Source organism: Mytilus edulis, chromosome 2 (assembly GCF_963676685.1).
Source record: "Mytilus edulis chromosome 2, xbMytEdul2.2, whole genome shotgun sequence".
Lineage (NCBI taxonomy): Eukaryota > Metazoa > Mollusca > Bivalvia > Mytilida > Mytilidae > Mytilus > Mytilus edulis.
In genome coordinates, this window is record NC_092345.1 from 7796876 (window position 1) to 7817943 (window position 21068).

The following is a 21068-nucleotide window of genomic DNA, read 5'->3' on the forward strand; positions in this document are numbered from 1 at the left end:
AGATGCAATATATTTTTACTTTTATAAGTATGGGAAGGGATTAAAAAGAATTCACGTAGAGAAAACTTTTTTTAAAAATCATTCATGGATTTCAAATATCGCTTAAGAGTTTTAGTTGTAAAACAAAACTATTTGATTCATATGAAATCACTCGAAAAACTGACATTATCAAGACATTTTGATTTTTTAAACAACAAATTTGTTACGGTTTTGTCGATATGTTTTTCATCATTTATATTTTATTTGCAATAAGTACAAAATATGTAAAAAGCAAATTGTTTCGACGTTATTATTTCATCTAGTGATAAATTACATCGATAAAGTAAAATGAATTTACCATTTTACAATTCAAATTATCATAATCTTATTATGTAACGTATTTGAAATACGAGTAAAATGCAACAACGTTAACTTCTCGTTGCTGCTTCTTGTTGCTCTTTTGTTAGGCTTGGACGACTAGTTTGGGATTGACTTGGATGCACAAAACCCATCTGTGAAAGATCAAGAGAGTAGTTCTCACATTCCTTTATAGCAGCATCTGGAACCTGTAGGTAGATTGGTGTAGATGTTATTAAAAGGAAAACTATGTCGCATATAATCAAATTCATGGAAATTAAGTAATACAAATATTTCCGTATTCCATTACTGTATACCTTACAAGAAAATTATTTTCATTTACCCGTGTACATTATTTTATTTGTCACTCAGCATTTTGTCCAAGGTTATGGCTGTCTTTCTGATATTGTTCAACATCTCAGCCCTTATTTTAATGATTTTGTATTTATAGTATCTTGCATAGATAAAATATATTCGTTCAGTACAAGTTCACTTTTGTTAATATGTCTTTTTTAATTGAATTTGGTGATTCAATTGATATTTTATTGTGTGTCTGACTATGTTGTGATATATATACACTATTTTATCAGATTAGGGTGAAAGTTGTTACCCGCTGCATTTGTTTGGACCTGTCCTAAGTCAGAAGCCTGGTGATCGGTAGTTGTCGTTTGTTGGTGTGATTCATAAGTGCTTCTCGTTTCTCATTTTTTTATATAGATTAAACCTTTGGTTTTCCTGTTTGAATGTTTTTTACTAGTCCTTTTTGGGGCCCTTTATAGTTTACTGTTCGGTGTGAGCCAAGGCTCCGTGTTAAAGACCTACTTTGAACTTATTGGCACTCACACTACAAACCAATAAAGTCTGAAATGGCCTATTTCTATACTCGACTGTACTGATTTTAACTCGACTAGTCTGAATTGGTCTGAATCGTGTTAAAGACCTACTTTGAACTTATTGGCACTGATCATAACACATCTTCTTATATCTATATACCTATCACATTATTGAATAGTAATGCAACACCACTGAAGATATGAATGAATTTGGTCAAGTAAAATAAATGTCATTGTTACAGACAATGAAATTATTATTTTCGTATTGAGCTACATGTATATCTGAGATTGCCAATAAACATGTGTTTAGTTGAACAAGCACTTTTGTCAAACATAACGTTGGCGTAAATGAGTCGGTCAAATATTATAAGTTCCAGCATAAATGATATATCCTCCCACTTGGTGCGTTGAGCAACCACCCGAAGTTTACAATTCTTTTATTTTTCTGAGTTGTATTTTGTTAAACATTAATTTGTCGTCAGTTTTCTATACATAATGTGTTTATGCTTTGTCTTTGAAGAAAACTTTTTTAGTTTTCAAATACGGTATTAAAACAAAATTCATAAACCACTACCAAAACCAAATACTGAGTTCGACAAACCCAATCTAAAACTGAAATGATTTAAAGTACTTCGGAATAGTAGGCAAATTGTTTAGACATTTTATGTGAACACTGTTTAATAGACATTTAGCCAATATGTCATTTTGTTAAGTAACTTCATTTTACACTAGTACTACCTTAGTCAGTGGTGTGTAACATGGATGATGATGCTCCTTGGTTGGATTGTTTGACTTTGTATTGAAAGCCGTCAGGAGAGCCCATCTTCTGTTTGGACTACTGTTCTGACCACTTGTATGCATCATATTGGAGTGAAAAAATAAAGCATCTCCTAATAACGAAATGAATACATTAGAGTTCACATTGTTAAAATTTTTCCTATTTATTCATGATTTAAAACCATGATCAGTTCGAGAACACATTTCGAAACATATAGACTTCATTAACGATTATTTGTGTTGACTAGTAAATTTTCAATGACGTTTAACCAATATCTTCCTACATTTAACTTCAAGATATTATGTCATTGTGTGATTACTGTTAAAGATCCAATGGTATTTTGTTAATGTAATAATCGATTTACGCATGTTATATAAATAATAAGATGGTGCCACTAAACATATAATATTATTCACCATGACTACGTATCTTTCCAAAGGATTCGAGTTCAAAGTGATTTTTGATAATTAATCTTTATTTTTATACACGTTGTATGTTAAACACGGAGCACCTGAGATCAACACCAGTTTTTGGTGGGGTTCTTGGTGCTTAGTCTGTAGTTTTCTATGTTGTGTCTTCTGTACTAGTATTTAAAAAAGAAGATGTGGTATGATTGCCAATGAGACAACTATCCACAAAAGACCAAAATAACACAGATATTAACAACAATAGGTCACCGTACGGCCTTCAACAATGAGCAAAGCCCATACCGCATAGTGAGCTATAAAAGGCCCCGATAAGACAATGTAAAACAATTCAAACAAGAAAACTAACGGCCTTATTTATGTAAAAAAATGAACGAAAAACAAATATGTAACACATAAACAAACGACAACCACTGAATTACAGGCTCCTGACTTGGAACAGGCATATACATAAATAATGTGGCGGGGTTAAACATGTTAGCGGGATCCCAACCCTCCCCCTAACCTGGGACAGTGGTATAACAGTACAACATAAGAACGAACTATAAAAATCAGTTGAAAAAGGCTTAACTCATCAGATGGACAAAAATACAGTGGACGTGGCCTGGTACTTATACATCCCGACACAAAAAGACACAATGAACAGATCTGAGAGTACTCGCAGTTATCTGACAGCAAGTTCAAAGCCACTAACAACTAATAAAAAAAAAGCATGCAACTAAGACTAAACTATCAATCCGTACACATCCAACATCCAATGGATTTAGTGTAAAGACGTCATAAACAGCCAGAGAAAAACATAAGCTTGTGCAATGCCAAGTTACAGGTATCGACAGATTGTAGTTCCATGAATATGTATATTTAGTTAACTTTTAATTTACTGATAACAAAATCAATATTTATACCAATAAAAACAATATTCAATTATCTTATTACAGTATTGAATAGGTCACCTTTTAGAATAAGTTTACATGGATCATTTCTAAATTTCCGGGCACGGTTAACAACATTTCCGTAAAAATAAGGATTTGTCCGTTTTTCTTCTTATTTTTAGCCATGGCGTTTTCAGTTTATTCTCAATCAATGAGTTTGACTGTCCCTCTGGTATCTTTCGTCCCTATTTTTGAAGAACATTCTTTCTTTCAGTCTCTTTTGTGCAACTGTGTTCACGTTGTCCTTCAGTCATCATTAGTTTTGAATGCCTCCTTAATATCATACCCCTTGACATATATTAAGTCTTTTGTGATTAAGATTGTGTTTGTTTGTATAGTTCACACATATTGTCAATATGGTAGCATTTTGTGATACTTATACAATTGCGAGGTTAGCTAGTTTTAATGCCAGTTAAATCCACGATAATTAAATGTACCAAGTCATGAATATGACAGTTGATTTTTTGCATCACATAAGACATAATACTGGTCGTAAGCAAATGCCATATCATATTAACTGAGTATTAAGTAATCGAACCTGGATTCATTTCACACCATACGAGCTGACAACGTTCTTTTATCTGTTCAACTCTTTTAATGTCTGGTATCGCTTGTTGTCCGTGCATCAATTCATGATCGAGTCTGCCACATGTGTGCGAACCTTCCAATATCTTTAAGGTAGCAAATTGTCATATTCAATATTATGAACTAGCAATATAAGATATAAAAAAATAAAACGAAAAAATTATAAGAAATTCACAATGAAGGTTTTTTTTTTTTTTTAAATCGAAGTAACAATAGTCAAATGTCAATAAATTAAATGTTTCTAATTTATTCACTTGAGTGGATGTATATGAAAAATAAATTCTTATTTTACCTGCAGGCAACCATTTCCTTTTGTGCATTTATCAAGAGCAATAAAAACAGTCATCATATTAGGTAGCAGGCAGCCATTCTTATACCAATAGCTAAAATATGAAAATAACATAATCATCGTTTGCGTGTTAAGCTAGGAAGGGTTGCTTGACTTTTCGCTGTACATTATGAACTTCGTTTTATAATGCTACTGTGCAGATAGATGGGTGTTATTTTCCCTATGTCGGCTTACATTTTATCATTTGGGATTTATACTCATAAAGTTTGTTTCCTTGTATGAAACCTGTTCGGGATAAGTTTTCCTCTCGATGCGTGCAAATGTTAGCATCTAAAGGATGTACTTAGGTGAGGTTTTCGAATTTGTGTCAAATGTTCGGACTCCTTGGTTTTTTTTCAATACAATACAATGTAAAATATTTTGCCCCATAACACCTATTTATAATTTTACAAGACTTAATACATGTAGGTCATAAAGAGTCATTTGCCAAAATTATTGCAGATTTTTTTTTCTTATGATTTGAGAACCAAATAAAACCAATGCAAAAAAAAGGTAAAAGTCCGAGTCAGCTTTTTCCCGCCATATTTTAAAAACCCAAAATCTCGAAAATGAGCGCCATTACCTATTATTATTATTTTTAGCTTATTTTGTTCCTTTATTAATGCTCTTCTGACTTATAGTATTAATTTAAAATTCCTGATTTTTTTGATTTCACAAACCCTCACCTAAGTACATCCTTAAATTATGATATAGTTTTTATAGTGAGAGGTTTAGCTAGCTATAAAACCAGGTTCAATCCACCATTTTCTACATTTGAAAATGCCTGTACCAAGTCAGGAATATGACAGTTCTTGTCCATTCGTTTTTGATGCGTTTTGTTATTTGATTTTGCCATGTGATTATGGACTTTCCGAATTGATTTTCCTCTGAGTTCAGTATTTTTGTGATTTTACTTTTTATTGGACTTATCAAAATATGTTATGCGTTATTTGGTTCGTTATTGAATGACCAAAGGTCAGACAAGGTCAATCGGCTCTAAAATTATTAAACCTAGGAAAATGCCTGTACCAAGTCATGAATATGACAGTTGTTTGATATGTTTGGGCTTTTGATTTTACCATTTGATTAGGAACATTCCTTTTTGAATTCAGTACTTTTGTGATTTACCTTTTCAATTGTATAGCGATGGTATCATATCTTACATAATCATAGTGGATCAGGGTCTGTTTTTTATTCCAGAGTACATATACTCACCCCTTAATTTTAGTATATTTTGAGTTGCTCTCTTTTTAAAATTCTATGTAGTGATTTGTGGACTTATTTTGTCGTTTTTGTTCTCCTTTCAGGTTTGGTCATTTCGTCGTGTTATCGATTTATCTCAACTTATATGTTTTGAATGTCTTCTTGATATTGTGACAAATCTGGACTTATTATTGTTATTATTTAACGTATTATTTATTGTATATGACATATATTTATTTGAATATTGCCGGGTGGTCAACTTCTCGGGTGTGCACAAACACTGGTAAATGCATTGACTTTCATACTCATGATTTAAACTATTTGTACTTTGCAAGTGATAAGGGCCAGTTTTATATGTATATCTTGGTAATGTTTACCTATGAAATACTTTGATTATCCCGTCATAGTGATTTATTTTGACAAATATCGTCGTGAGATTCAACTTGTTTACATCTGCCATGACACCGTTCTGTACTTTCACTTTGCGATCTCATATTATTATTTGTTTAAGTTAACACTTTATCAATGCAGATAAATTGCGTATTTATTATGTTTGTGCCTCCCTTTTCATTAACATTGTCTTTATTTATGATAGAACAGGGTTTTCATTGATCTCATCTAAGCATTATATCTAATGCGTAAGGTTATGCAAATTACACCCAAGTTCATACGCCGTACCGAGAAAGGAATTTAATGTCCGTTTAAAAATAGCATTATGTAGAAATGTCCTTTTGGTTTTATTTGCTTTTAAATATAATTCGGACAAGAAGGACAAAATGAGGACAACTCAATAACGAGTCTTTATTTAATAATAACGAAATCTGATTGTCTTCTTGAACGTTTCAAGCCAAAAGACGTAAGAAACGTTGCTTTTGATTGGACGATTAGATGTTTACTCTAACGTCATAGTAAGTGCCAAAAGACATAAATAGGAGCCTGTAGACAGACATGTCATTCTGAATCAATCTCTTGAACCGTCAACTACCTTTTATATTGACCACCCGATTTATAATTGCTTTATCTGTTGAATGATGAATGTGTATTTGATGTCTATTATATTGAAAGAAGAAGTCAAAATACTGTTGAAATAAATATCATTGTTATGTTTATTACAAATCTGTTTCTTCACACTGCCGTTGATTCCACTCCTCCTGAATGATGATTAAACAGTTTATAGTAACCCTAGGTTTGTTACAGTTTGGTGTCAGAAGTGGGATGACAAAAATAATTGTCATCCGGTGATCGAATACCTCGCCTGTGATTGTTAAGTTTGATTATAATATTAAATTTTCAACGATTTTAGTGAACTGGTAATAATTTTCAATGTCTGACGAATCTGATTCAGAAATCGAGTTGAATATGGATAAACGTGAAACGGTCGAGAAAAATAATGAAGACTCTGCATTAAATACAATAAAACAAGGTCAAGGTGATATGGAAAGTGAATTCAATGACAACGTACGAGACAATATGGTTAGACAGAGAAATACAGTAGAGATGGAAAGGAATTTTGAAGGTGAACCAGGTGTTTCGTATTTTGAAAATAATAGCGGTCATGAAAGAAAATGGGGAAATGCACCACGATTTTGCCGTGAACAGTTGCCGATTGCTGGACATCATGCTACAATTCGCCCAGATGCTTATAGTGGATCGGATTGGGAAGAATATTTTTCGCATTTTCAAGATTGTGCAGAACTAGGCAGATGGAGCATGGAGGATAGAGTGTTGACACTTGCTGCAAGTTTAAAGGGCCCTGCACGAACTTTTTATATGAGCCTTCCTTCCCATGAACGCCGACCTTATAGTATACTTGTGCAACGCTTAGAAGAAAGATTCGGAAGTGCCCGTCAACAAAACAGATGGTTATCTCGTTTTGAAATGAGAAAGCGAAATTCTGGTGAAACAGTTGCTGCTCTCGGTGATGACCTCCGCCAGATGGTACAAAAAGCTTATTGTAATTTAGATTCATTGGCACAAGAAGTGTTGGCGCTCAATCAGTTATACAAGTCGATTCCTATAGAAATGAAATGTCGATGTGTAGATCGAGAATGTAAAACGGTCGCTGACGCTGTAGATATAATTGAAAGATATGAGGCTCTTTTAGGGGAGTCAAGTCAAAAGAAAACTAGTGTCCGCTTTGCTTCTTGTGAAAATTATAGTGAAAATAGATTAGATATGGAATGGCAAAATAATGGTGACCAAAATGTCAGATTAATTTCCCAACAGCCAAATAATGACAGAACCATTCAAATGCTTTTAAGTAGAATGGATAAGTTAGAAAATCAGATTCGGAATACGAACAACCGATCCAACTTTAGATTTTGCCACAAAAATTACCAAAATGGGGGCAATACACAGAATCAAAGGACCTGCTTCCTTTGTGACTCGCCTGATCATTTTTATAGACAATGTTCTATGTCTAATGGTCATGAATTTAGGGAGAATAAACACCCGAATTCACAGAATTTTAGAAATTTCAGACCAAATACAACTATGGAAACGGTTCAGGGAGACAACCTTCCGTTTATTCAATAGGTCGGGAGTTGACGGTTACAGAAATCGTATTTTGTGTTAATTAAATGATTTTAAATGTGTTGGAAATGAAATTCAGACTCAAATTATAAATAGCAGAATAAATCAAATAGGGGGTCAAACAAAATAATAGATAATGGATTTTATATGCATGGTTCCGTTTATGGACAAACATAAGAGAACTTTGGCAAAATATGTTTTATGAAAATAATGTGATTATTTGTGATATTACCTTGATAAAATTTTAAAACAAGATTTATTATCTAAATTCGTGCAGTATCAGTAAATTACGGAATATTGATGTGACAAAGAAAGCAGGAAAAGTATTTCACATAGATAGACTCGCAGAATATAATGGAAATGATATCACAAAATGATTTAAAGTGATAAAAGAAAGTGTCTCATAATCTAGCAAGAAGTGAAGTTAAAACCAAAGAAGAGGACAAGACGCCATTCAAAATTTATTGTGCTTATGTGTTTAAATGTGTATCACTCGTTATTTTTATTTTTTTATGAATAAGATTATTCATGTGTTGAGATATAGTGTATATGAAGAAGTATTGGTGCAGTGTTGTGAATGCATCCAGTTGTTATATGATATTTCTAGAAACGTAGCCCAGATTTGCCTATAGGGACTGATCACCCCAGAGTTGGTTGAAAAGAGGGGGTTTTCTAGAAAATTTGGTGGAATATTGTGATATTTCCAAGGTAGTTAATAATTATAGTTGCAGCGTCAACAGAAATTATTATTTGATGTTAAAGTGATACTGTGTTTTTGTAGATAAGTGGAAGAAATTCGTGAATGGCTCTAGTGTTTCTCTATGGTTTTTAAAATGTGTCCGATGTCTTATCAGAAATTGCTATGAGTGTAATAGTGAAAATTATCTACAGATGACAGAAAGATGATTTCCCTGAAGACACAGAAGTGTGGATGATATAATTAAACAGTGTGAATATATTCCATTAAAGATTGAAGAACATAGAGACTATAAGTGAAGAATAAAAGTACTGGCATACTGTTACCTCCAGAAAATACAGGAGTATTTTAAGACTTGGGTGGGGGAAATTGTGACAAATCTGGACTTATTATTGTTATTATTTAACGTATTATTTATTGTATATGACATATATTTATTTGAATATTGCCGGGGGTCAACTTCTCGGGTGTGCACAAACACTGGTAAATGCATTGACTTTCATACTCATGATTTAAACTATTTGTACTTTGCAAGTGATAAGGGCCAGTTTTATATGTATATCTTGGTAATGTTTACCTATGAAATACTTTGATTATCCCGTCATAGTGATTTATTTTGACAAATATCGTCGTGAGATTCAACTTGTTTACATCTGCCATGACACCGTTCTGTACTTTCACTTTGCGATCTCATATTATTATTTGTTTAAGTTAACACTTTATCAATGCAGATAAATTGCGTATTTATTATGTTTGTGCCTCCCTTTTCATTAACATTGTCTTTATTTATGATAGAACAGGGTTTTCATTGATCTCATCTAAGCATTATATCTAATGCGTAAGGTTATGCAAATTACACCCAAGTTCATACGCCGTACCGAGAAAGGAATTTACTGTCCGTTTAAAAATAGCATTATGTAGAAATGTCCTTTTGGTTTTATTTGCTTTTAAATATAATTCGGACAAGAAGGACAAAATGAGGACAACTCAATAACGAGTCTTTATTTAATAATAACGAAATCTGATTGTCTTCTTGAACGTTTCAAGCCAAAAGACGTAAGAAACGTTGCTTTTGATTGGACGATTAGATGTTTACTCTAACGTCATAGTAAGTGCCAAAAGACATAAATAGGAGCCTGTAGACAGACATGTCATTCTGAATCAATCTCTTGAACCGTCAACTACCTTTTATATTGACCACCCGATTTATAATTGCTTTATCTGTTGAATGATGAATGTGTATTTGATGTCTATTATATTGAAAGAAGAAGTCAAAATACTGTTGAAATAAATATCATTGTTATGTTTATTACAAATCTGATTCTTCACACTGCCGTTGATTCCACTCCTCCTGAATGATGATTAAACAGTTTATAGTAACCCTAGGTTTGTTACAATATATTTGTTACATCTGTCATGATGAAATGTTTTTAACTGTTTATATAATGGTAAAATTACCCGTAATCCTGATGCCACAAATGAGAGCCACCAGTGAAAGCCTCTTTACTCACTAGTTTCCCATGATAATGGTAGACCTCCTCTCCCATGAGCTGAAATGAGGAAATATGACAAATATAGTTATTGTAAAGTAATTTGTTAAGTTGATAAATCTACTATGAGTAAAATGTTTTCAGTAAGTTGTTTTTATAGAATGACATACGTGCGTTCGTTAAATAAGTCTTTCCACAATTAAATAGTGTAAGCATTTGTATATTGTTGGTAATGGCCTTACTGATAGATTTTCAGATTGCTGATGTATTGTTAAGTTGTAAGTACACAAGGCAAACTAACCTTTTCACAAGTTCCTGCTACTTTTTGCGACCTACTAACCATCCCGCTGACATCATTTCCAGGGTGTGACCATACTATTAACTTGGCCTCTCTTCCTTGACCATCAGAAACCTTCAATGATAGATAAATATTGATGATATTTTTATGTTTAATTACCAATTCAAACTTGAGAAAAACGTGTGAACATGTCAAACATTTATGTCGAATGAATAAGTTATCACCAGGATTGTAAAACGTGAAAGAATAATGGTGATTATTCTCCTTATGGACGTGAAATCATTCTACAATGATCCTTTACCATTTGTTTCAATGTCGGAGTGGATAAAGATATGTTACATTTCCTTTAAGATTTTGACTAGTTGTAAAATGTTTATTTCCATTTCCTTAAAACTGTTTACAAAATAGTTACCAAAGGTACCAGGATTATAATTTAGTACGCCAGACGCGCGTTTCGTCTACATAAGACTCATCTATGACGCTCATATCAAAATATTTATGAAGCCAAAAACCTTTTATTTACCACGTGAATACTAAAATCAGCAAACACGTTGATGAATTTTCTACAGAAAATTAAAACTGTCGATTTTGAGCGTCCTTTAACTTAAATTCAACTTTTCTAAAGGCTTACGTGAATTGTTGCTATTTTTTGTATGTACAAAATAAACAATAATTAACTCAGACACAAAGACAATTATAATCAATTACGAGTATAATGTATTACAAATAGATTCATCATAGATACCAGGATTAAATTTTGTATTTACGCCAGACGATATGACGGTTGTTTTCCTTTCGTTTGATGTGTTTAAGACTTTTTGATTTTGTCATTTGATAAGGTACTTTCCATTTTCAATTGTCATTGTAGGTCAATAATTTTTTGTTATTTTACTTTTTACATCCCATCACCCCTCTATATAATTTACAAGGTGCATCAAAAAATCTGTCAGTGACACGTTTTAAAAAGAAAAATAACAATACAATATTTGAACTAAGTACACAAATGGATCATGTTAAATATTACAAGTATTTAAGACGTCAAAGCACAAAATATAATAGATAATGAACAATAAAGACAAGGAAAGCATAGTTTTCAGTTTTCATACTCTTCAGTTTTCTATGTTGTGTCTTCTGTACTATTATTTGTCTGTTTGTCTTATTCGTTTTTAACCATGGTGTTGTCAGTTTATTTTCGATCTAGTATGAGTTTGACTGTCCCTTTAGTATCTTTCGCCCCTCTTTTTTTCTACACCACAGTCAATATTGCTATCAATGTTCCTTAAACTTAATTTCTAACATTAATGTATTACCCTCATTTTATTGTCTTCCAGGATCTGTTCTGATGTGGCATTTTCAAATACTTTCTTTACCTTTTCAACCTCTTCATTGTCAAGTAGTCCCCTAAAAATAAAAAAATATATTCTAATGATTTTAAACAAAAATTTACCTTTTCACTTTTGAAATAAAATTAACTGTATTAATTTTACTGTAGCAGATGCATATTCCAACAATCAGTTTCCTATCAATTGTACTCGAGGCCAAAACTCGTTGACAACCCAAATCTATGTAAAAAAAAATTGAACAGCTGATAAAATCGAATAGTTTTCAACTTCAACTTCGTTCTATATGACGATTTATATTATATACCTTGCAAAAAAATAAAAATAGATGTTGCAAATTAAATAGGTTCGAATCGCAAAACCCTTGGTTTTGATATGATAAAAACGACTTTGGAATGTACCAATAGAATTTATTTAAATTTAATATGTGTATGTTATCAATGTAGTTTTGTGTTTTGTTACTTAGTATGTTGTCTTTTATTCATGGTTTTATTCCATACTCGCCTATATCTTTTCGTTCATAAAGCACGTACCGTACTAAAATGTAACCATATTTGTCAAAGCTTTGTTTCATCTTTGGTGTAATTTGGAAGTCATCACGGTTATATAGGTATTCTGCAAAATTAATATACATTTATAGCTTGTGATGAGAAATACAAGCAGGACCGCAATTGGTCAAATTACTAAGGAATGAGCCCATATTAAATTGAATATATCTGCGAAAAACAAAACATTTACGAAATTGATCTAATTACCATGATCTAGATATTAAGAGATATTTCCTCAATACTATAGACTTCAGATATATGTTTGAGTATTGTAATGCTACAGTTTTTAATCTATATTTGAAAATAAAATTGGGCTTAACATTGATACAAATACTTATTGTTAAGGACACAAACCAGAATTCAGCTTTGTACTTTCTTTAGCCATTGCTGGAAAGACACACTCCTATAAGTAAATAAAAAAAGTTAAATCTTTTGTTTAATTAAAATGCACAGGAAACAAACATAAAAACTCTATATAAAAAAAACCTATGCAGTTATCTCATGTAAATAGTTTTCGCTTTTTTAATATCCGCCTACTGACATATGCAATTCTTTTTTTATTTCAGTTCCTGTTCATGCATTTTCGCCAGCCGCGATTTTCGTTTACATAAAACTCATCAGTGAGGTCAAATCAAAACAGTAAAAAAGGCCAAGTGCAGAACGCAGTTAATGAGCTTTAAGGAATCATAATTCCGAGAAATATTTGCCAAACACAACTAGAAAAACCTTAGGTGAAGCATGCACATCAAGGTAGAACTGTTTTAGATCATTTGAGAGCAGTTTTATGTTAGATAGTTTGACAATCGTACAGGGGATTACGACTGATCAAAATTTATCTGATTATTCTGTTTGTTAGTTACTCTTGGACCGTCGATATCTAAACTGATACCATATAAAAGTAAAACAAAAATACCAAACTCCAAGGCAAATTCAAAAAGTGATAAGACCTGGGATATCTTTACAAATACTATATTGTTTTTAAAAAAAAGGAATGATTTCATTCGTGTCGTCGTGAAGTAAACAAGCGCAATAATGAATTGCACCGTTAGCGTTGGCTTTCAAGTAATCGGTTTTAAGAGTTCCTGATGAAGATAAATCAAGAGAGTTGATACGGTCTAATGAAATTTAGAAATTGATGTTTTAATTTTGATTAACTTTTATGTTATTGAAATGCAAATTAATGCTATTTATATTAAAGGAAAATGACTTACACCAACTTACCGAGTGGGTAACGCTTACCTTTAAATGTTGTTAATACTGTTTACTTTGATAAATGTAATAAATTCATACACACATTCGTATATCGTATATGTCTGATAACCTGTCAACTTATGACGATAATTATCTCTGTACAAATAGGACGCAACTACGTAGCAAAATTTTTTATCATTCCTACAAAATTTCAACATCGAAAATTATATTTTTGATCTATAAAGCGTGTGCTGTTATATTGGTACTTATTTCTAAAGTAAGAAGATATCATACCTATCATGATTATTTTAGTAAGAATATTTTTTCTCGGATTGGGAAGGAAAGAAGGGGTTAAATAAATTTGTATTCACCTAAGCGAAACATGGCTTATCATTGTTTAACTCCATGGCCATTTTCAACTTCAACTCTTTACTATAGTTTAATAAGTTAATAATAGAAGTAATGTGTATGTACTTTGAGTCTCTTCCAACATTATAAACGTGTTTATGCACATACAAAACATTTTTTATAGATGTCTTTATAATACATTTTGGTATATACCTTGAGTATCTTTCACTTCTTTTTATTGTAGATTTTGACGATTCCTTATCAATAATTCACAGTTGTAGAATCTTTAGTTTCCTTTGAACATCATCAATAATGATCCGTTTGTATATTTTCATTTAGACTTGAGATACACTTGTAAACTAAAAAACTTTTTGACTATACTCTGTAATAGGCGAGTGTAATATTTGAAAAAGACGTCTAGTTAAGGACTTTAATGCACCCACCTAACACACGGCTAATTTCTTTTTTAAATGAAAGAATAATGATTTAACTTTGATTTTTGCCCGGTCGTCACAAAATCGTACGGTGTTGTTTTTGTAAAATTGACGTTTATTTCAGAAATTAGCTGAAAATTATAAAATTACGACATGTTTTTCAAGCAAAGGAAATTAGTTGTATCTCTTCTTTTAGACAGAATAATTAAGTGAATTAGATTCTTAAAATGATGAAAAACAATATTTACAACTGTAAGTCCGCATGCTTTTGCATTCCTTCTAAATATTTGACATTTTGTACGAAAATTTTCATAATCCTGACCTTTTCGGATCTACAATTAAATTTGTATTAAATGCTTTTGCACTCTATCCGTTTTAGAACACACCAAATTACTCATCAGTTATCGTTTTTTCATTCAAGATCAAGACTTTATCTTAAAATTTCTTAAAATCACGAATTTCTGTAATTTTATGATGTTGGGTAAAATCACTATAGTTTCCGGAATCCTTTATCTATTTCGTTATCGTTTTCTTACTGAATATATTAGTCGATTTCCGTGTACTTAATAGTGCTATAAGAGTACGATAAATCATATTTAAACGGTTCTATTTCTATCTTTAACTTCGGTGTAGCTTAAATAGATATAAAATCGTCCGAAATTAAGATCAAATCGAAGTAAAACATAGTTTTTGAGTTCTGTAGAATTCACCCCTTTCTAAATAAGGAATCGTATCGGAAAATTGTCGAAACTCTTCCGAGTCGTGTCAAATTTTCACAGTCCAGTTCACAATGAAACCCTTCCTATGCTAAAAAGCAAAAACTATCCATTGATTGACACAGATGCATAGTCTGTCATGTATGTATTCACTACATAGAAACTATGTAGTTAAACACTTAAATGAAAATACAGTTGTATCGCCGCAGTGGGAAAACGAAAAGATGAAATATACAGAAGACTGGTCGATGAATATGAACAAAAAAATTAAAACATCCCATTTGAAAATACAAAATATCATAAGAGTTGCTATAAATATTTCAAAAGTAAGCACAACCTATCATCTTCTGTTTTGTCTGTACAAAGACTTTGTACTACATGTACCAATTTTACCGACCAGTCTCTTCTCATATATCAACGAGGGTATGCAGTAGATCTACAACTCATTCTTATTTGTCTGTTCAAGTTGTATATTTTGCAAATGTATAAAGCCTATGAGCAAGTTACACAACTTCATAAGGTATCCTCTGAAGAGCAAACTCAAGCTGTATTGAGTGTTACTACATTATCTCCTACAATGATCTGATTTACAAAATAACTCGTGATAATTTTACTATTAAATTTTTATACCATCGAGCTTGCATCGCTAAATATTTGCTACAAAATTTGAAACCAGAAAGTAAAGAGCTATTTAATTCTAAACATAAAACAGCTTTTACTAACATTTCGACGATTAAAGATGACGTGCCTGTACAGTTAACCGGGCTTAATTTATAGTTACATGTATACAGCCTCAACAAGGTCAAGCTACGTCCAATATTGTATACAGTAGCTCTAAATTTTGTCTTATGCCGTATTAAATGACGGAAAATTACCCGTTTAAAATGACTGTGATATACAGTCTGTCAAATTTAAAGATTTGAGCAGTGACTGCGAAATTGGTTGCAAGCACTTTTTGCAGCTACTAGTATTTTAGGGAAGCAGATATAGGGTAAAGTTGTAATCCAATCAGATGAATATCCATTATCTAAAAACATTTCACTGGATTATTCAATTGAAATTATTCCACCTTCTCTAAAAACATTTCTGTGAATGTCTTTTGGATGATGGCGTATACGCGGCAGTTAATAAAGAGTACGATATACCTATTGACAAAGTTCCTAGATGCATGGCTTTAGTAGAATGTATATTATCTATAAATATTTTGTTTACACTTTTTCATTTAGGTTTATCATTACAAATGCACCGTATTTATGGACACACCTTTGATAACTATCAACAAGTTTGACTGATCAGGAGATTAGAAAAATTGAAAATGGGACATACATTCTACATGGCATTATTTTTCTTCTGGGGGTCAAAATTTTATCCAAGACAATGTCGACCTAACTACAGAAACAATAAAAGTTCTCCGTATGACGTTGGTTGGCTAAAAGGCAACATCCGTCCGGTATAATGTCATCCAACTTTCTACAAGATTTTATCTGTTCACACATTGGTATAAGTATAGGGGGCGGGTTGAGATTTCAAAAAACCATGTTTAACCCCGCCGCAATTTTGCGCCTGTCCCAAGTCAGGAGTCTCTGGCCTTTCTTAGTTTTGTATGATTTTTTATTTTAATTTCTTGAGTATATTTCGAAGCTTAGTATGACGTTCATTATCATTTCAAGCTAGTACATTTTTGTTTAGGGGCCATCTGAAGAACTCCTCCGGGTTTTTGAGTTTCTTGCTGCATTGGTGACCCTGTGGTGGTCTTCGGCCGTTGCCTGCTTTTTGAACGGGTTGGTGTCTCTTTGACAAATCCCTCTTGTCCATTCCCAATTTTTATTTCAATCTGTATATAGTAGATCTTGTGTCCGCTTTGAGCAAAACCTCTGCTGTACTAATATATGTCCATGCCAAGGAAGTTGTATGTGTATGGATATGTTAACCGATAAGAACGATGAGATTAGAAGTTAAAATGAAGCTATAATATGCCGATATCGCAATATTCCGACACCTAAATGGTTCAACATCCCATTGGTCCGACGTTTCGATCATTTAGGTTATACGCTAACGGGATTTTAACATAAGGAAGCCAAATGAAAGGTTCAATATTAGGATAACCTTGTCCTCCGTTTGAAGCGGTGAAACAAGATATAAAAAAGTAATAATAAGTGCCAAAGTAGCCGAAAGTCATCACTAGCGTTATCTAAAAAAAAGTACAAACTACTTTGTCAAGTGTTGTTTGATTAATTAGATATCTCAAAATACACGGCGGCCGACTAAAGTAAAATCAAACACAGTTTGACTTACAATGAGTGATCTTATTTTCCTTGTGATGTTTTATATTAAAATTGGTCAATTTGTTGATATAAATATACTAGTAGCACTTTACTTATTGTAGTAATGTTAGTTAGTACTCTTATCATATCTGATTCAGTGATGTAAATGAAATTGCAGTATGATACATACTCAACATATTGCACTACAATAATAAAAAAAATCTGCCCTATGGTTGTCTGATCTTGAAGCGGTTGGCAGGCTTTCAAACTAACAGGAGACCATACGCTTCCTAAATGTTAATGTACAGCTCATCGTGGGACTTTTCTAAACAATCAAAAATACGTCATATGCTATATTTTCCCTTGCATCAAATATTTTGCTTCGGGTTATTTATATCAAATTTGCAGATATATGTTTGTAAATACGTGCAATCATATGATATGGGGGTATTATCAGATTTAGATAATGCAAGGGCGACAACAGAAACATTTGTGTTACTTAATGATTGATTTTCAAAGACTCCGGGAGAAAACGTTACGTAACATGCGTTACCGTTAAAATCAACCAAAATTAATTAATACTATGATAGAATTATATTTTCCCAACAGTAATACAGCATTCCTACAAAAAAAATTCGTTTTTGCATTTGTTTTGACTCGATTTTACTACTGGAAGTATCCGTGGATTGAAATTGCACCCATGACCTTTGACCTCGATTTAAAAACAAATGCACCATAATTTCTTTTGACGACCGGGATATTTAGAAAGTACACATTCTTAGCTTTCAAGTGATATATAATTTAGCCGTGTGTTAGGTAGGTGCATTAAAAATGTAAATTTGGCTCTCATATCACTCGCCTATAAGTATGTTTTCATGAAATTTCACGCAGGTTTATCATCAAAGATACAACTTCAATATTAGTTTCCCTTCCGCACGAAATTTTTAATATGTCATAAAAAAAAACCAAAATGAAGGCTCTCTTCCATCTGCGTGCAATACCTTACGCGCGTCACCATTATATTTGCGCGCTAAAAAAGTCATTTTGTTTGGTGCAGCCTTTGATTATTTTTGCGCGTATTCATTTTAAAGGTAAACTCTGGAAAACACAGGTAGAAAGAAAGATAGCAAAAATACCCTACTCTAAGAAAAATTCAAAACAAAAGTCTCAACAAATGGCAAAATCAAATATTTCAAACGAATGGAAAACAGTTGTCATATCCTGACTTGGTGCAGGCATTTTCTTATACGGAAACAGTATATCATATTTATTTATTTCACTGTCATTCATTTAGTTAACTATTTACAAGTACCACTTCCGTAAGTTTAAGTCACTTGTTAACTAACGAAGATAATGAAGAGAGTTTTAGAGCAGGATAAGTTCGTGTTATAATGCAATAACATCAAGACCTGGAAATGCATACAGGTGAGAATTTAATTTTAAAACCATGGAAAATTCGAAGAGAAGTCCTGAACACAGAATGCATGCATAATAAATTAATATGTCGTTTCTAGAGAATAAACATAAAATTGAGAATGGAAATGGGGAATGTGTCAAAGAGACAACAACCCGACCAAACAAAAAACAACAGCAGAGGGTCACCAACAGGTCTTCAATGTAGCGAGAAATTCCCGCACCCGGAGACGTCCTTCAGCTGGCCCCTATACAAATATATACTAGTCCAGTGATAATGAACACCATACTAATTTCCAAATTGTACACAAGAAACTAAAATCAAAATAATACAAGACTAACAAAGGCCAGAGGCTCCTGACTTGGGACAGGCGCAAAAATGCGGCGGGGTTAAACATGTTTGTGAGATCTCAACCCTCCCCCTATACCTCTAACCAATGTAAAAAAGTAAACGCATAACAATACGCACATTAAAATTCAGTTCAAGAGAAGTCCGAGTCTGATGTCAGAAGATGTAACCAAAGAAAATAAACAAAATGACAATAATACATAAATAACAACAGACTACTAGCAGTTAACTGACATGCCAGCTCCAGACTTCAATTAAACTGACTGAAAGATTATGATTTCATCATATGAACATCAGGCACAATCCTTCCCGTTAGGGGTTTAGTATCATACCATCATAACATATATGAGAAGAACATAACCCGTGTCATGCCAACAACTGTTTTTAGAATAAATGTGTTTAGTTCCTATGCAAAGACCTTATCAGTGACTCAATATTAACGCCAAAATATGCAATCTTTAATGACTTGACAACAGTTTCGTAATTATATCCCTTCTTAATAAGTCTATTCAAAGGTTTTGTAAGTTTCTGAGGTGAATACTGACACCTTTGTGCACAATGTTCACAATTAATAACTTTCTACATTTTTTGTTATAAATTATATCTATATTTATCTGTGTTACCCGTTAAATGAATGCGCACAAACGTAAACAAGCCCTGCGCACTAGAGTTAAAATTAATAATCCACAAAGGCACACATTTTTACCCCCTACATCCAAAATGTAGACAACAAATATCTCACATGGTATAACTTATGAATTCATTTTGGTCTTTGTGTGATCTTGTGTCTATGGAAGAATTAAATCAAGGTATTAAGTGGTATGATTGCCAAAAAGGCAAACATTCTCAACCAGAAAACAAATGACATAGAAGCTTCTGATTATAGGTCACCTTATTGCCTTCCCCACAGCGGAAAATTCATAGAAGCATAGTGAACTAAAAAGGGCATTACATATTTTGAAACTGATGATTCGTTTGCTTACTTTAGGACAAAATCTTTGAGTTATATTATTATTATCATATGCAATAGTAAAAGGCATCCAAAACATAAATTCAGTATAAAAAAAAACGTGCATATCCCTATACGAAATTTTAAATATTGTTTATATATAATATTTAACGGTGTTTTTCTAAAATCTTTATGAATCATACATAATCACTAGGTAAACACAGTTACTTTAACAATTTCCAGTACATTTTTATATATATAACAGACATTCTCAACGCACAAGACGTTGTTAATATACAGGCCTACCACCAAAATATAATATATAATTAGTTCGTTTCAAAACAGTGTTATATCTTCAAATGTGCTTAAGCAAGTTTTTTTTATCTTCCCTCATCGAGATTCAAACTCTTATATTTTTGACATCGAGGAAATACCACCTCTACCGTTTCCAACCCCATAAAACCACTCACCCACCCAGGCTAAATCAAAATATAAATTTTGATCGAGCATGACTTTTTCTCATTGGCTTTATCCAGGGTTGTAAAGTATAATAGTGTTACTTCTCATGCCGCCTCATCAAATTTGATGTTGATTGCAAGACTAGAGCGATTGCTGTGTATCTTCTACAGTTTAAATGTGACCGACAGTATGTTGGTGAACATTTCACAAACGTATGAACAACAAACGTTGTTTTTGTGAATGCAAATTTCGGGGTTAAATAATCAACATGGCTCACTGGTAGTAAAGAGATAATCGTAACTGGAATTACGACTATCCCAATATGGCGACAGCCGATATAGGTAAAATCTTTACAGTCATTTTTCTCAAATGTAGCATGTTTTTGTCAATAGTCACTCAGCTGCAAGGTATTTCTATACCATTACATCATATTTGAGTTGTAACGGTACACTGGAATTGTCTGAACGCTTTGACAATTGCCGTTGAAAAATTCGGGATGATAATCTGAAAAAAAAAGATAATCGTAATTATGGTATTAAAAAATGAGAAGATAATCGATAATCGTTATCCTTGATTTCATATTCAAATAGATAATGGAACGTAAATAAAATAAATCAATA

At 32.4% G+C, this 21068-nt stretch overlaps 1 protein-coding gene across 1 annotated transcript; it reads right to left on the bottom strand.

The window, feature by feature from the left end:
- Window positions 1-226: 226 nt before the first annotated feature.
- Window positions 227-13570, bottom strand: LOC139511331 (L-proline trans-4-hydroxylase-like). The gene is made up of 10 exons (XM_071297974.1): window positions 13547-13570; window positions 12680-12728; window positions 12311-12392; window positions 11748-11838; window positions 10441-10551; window positions 10108-10199; window positions 4182-4272; window positions 3843-3975; window positions 1908-2059; window positions 227-545 (listed from the first exon to the last, which is right to left on the bottom strand). The coding sequence occupies exons 2-10, from the start codon at window positions 12708-12710 to the stop codon at window positions 408-410; spliced, it is 921 nt and encodes a 306-aa protein (XP_071154075.1). The 5' UTR covers window positions 12711-12728; window positions 13547-13570; the 3' UTR covers window positions 227-407.
- Window positions 13571-21068: the final 7498 nt, after the last annotated feature.

Excerpts from the sequence above, each read along its gene's own strand:
- LOC139511331 (XM_071297974.1), bottom strand. The coding sequence starts at position 12,710 with ATGGCTAAAGAAAGTACAAAGCTGAATTCTG. Across the intron at positions 12,393-12,679 it reads AAGTACAAAGCTGAATTCTG|AATACCTATATAACCGTGAT; the intron begins GTTTGTGTCCTT and ends TTAATTTTGCAG. Across the intron at positions 2,060-3,842 it reads ATGGTGTGAAATGAATCCAG|GAGATGCTTTATTTTTTCAC; the intron begins GTTCGATTACTT and ends TTTCGTTATTAG.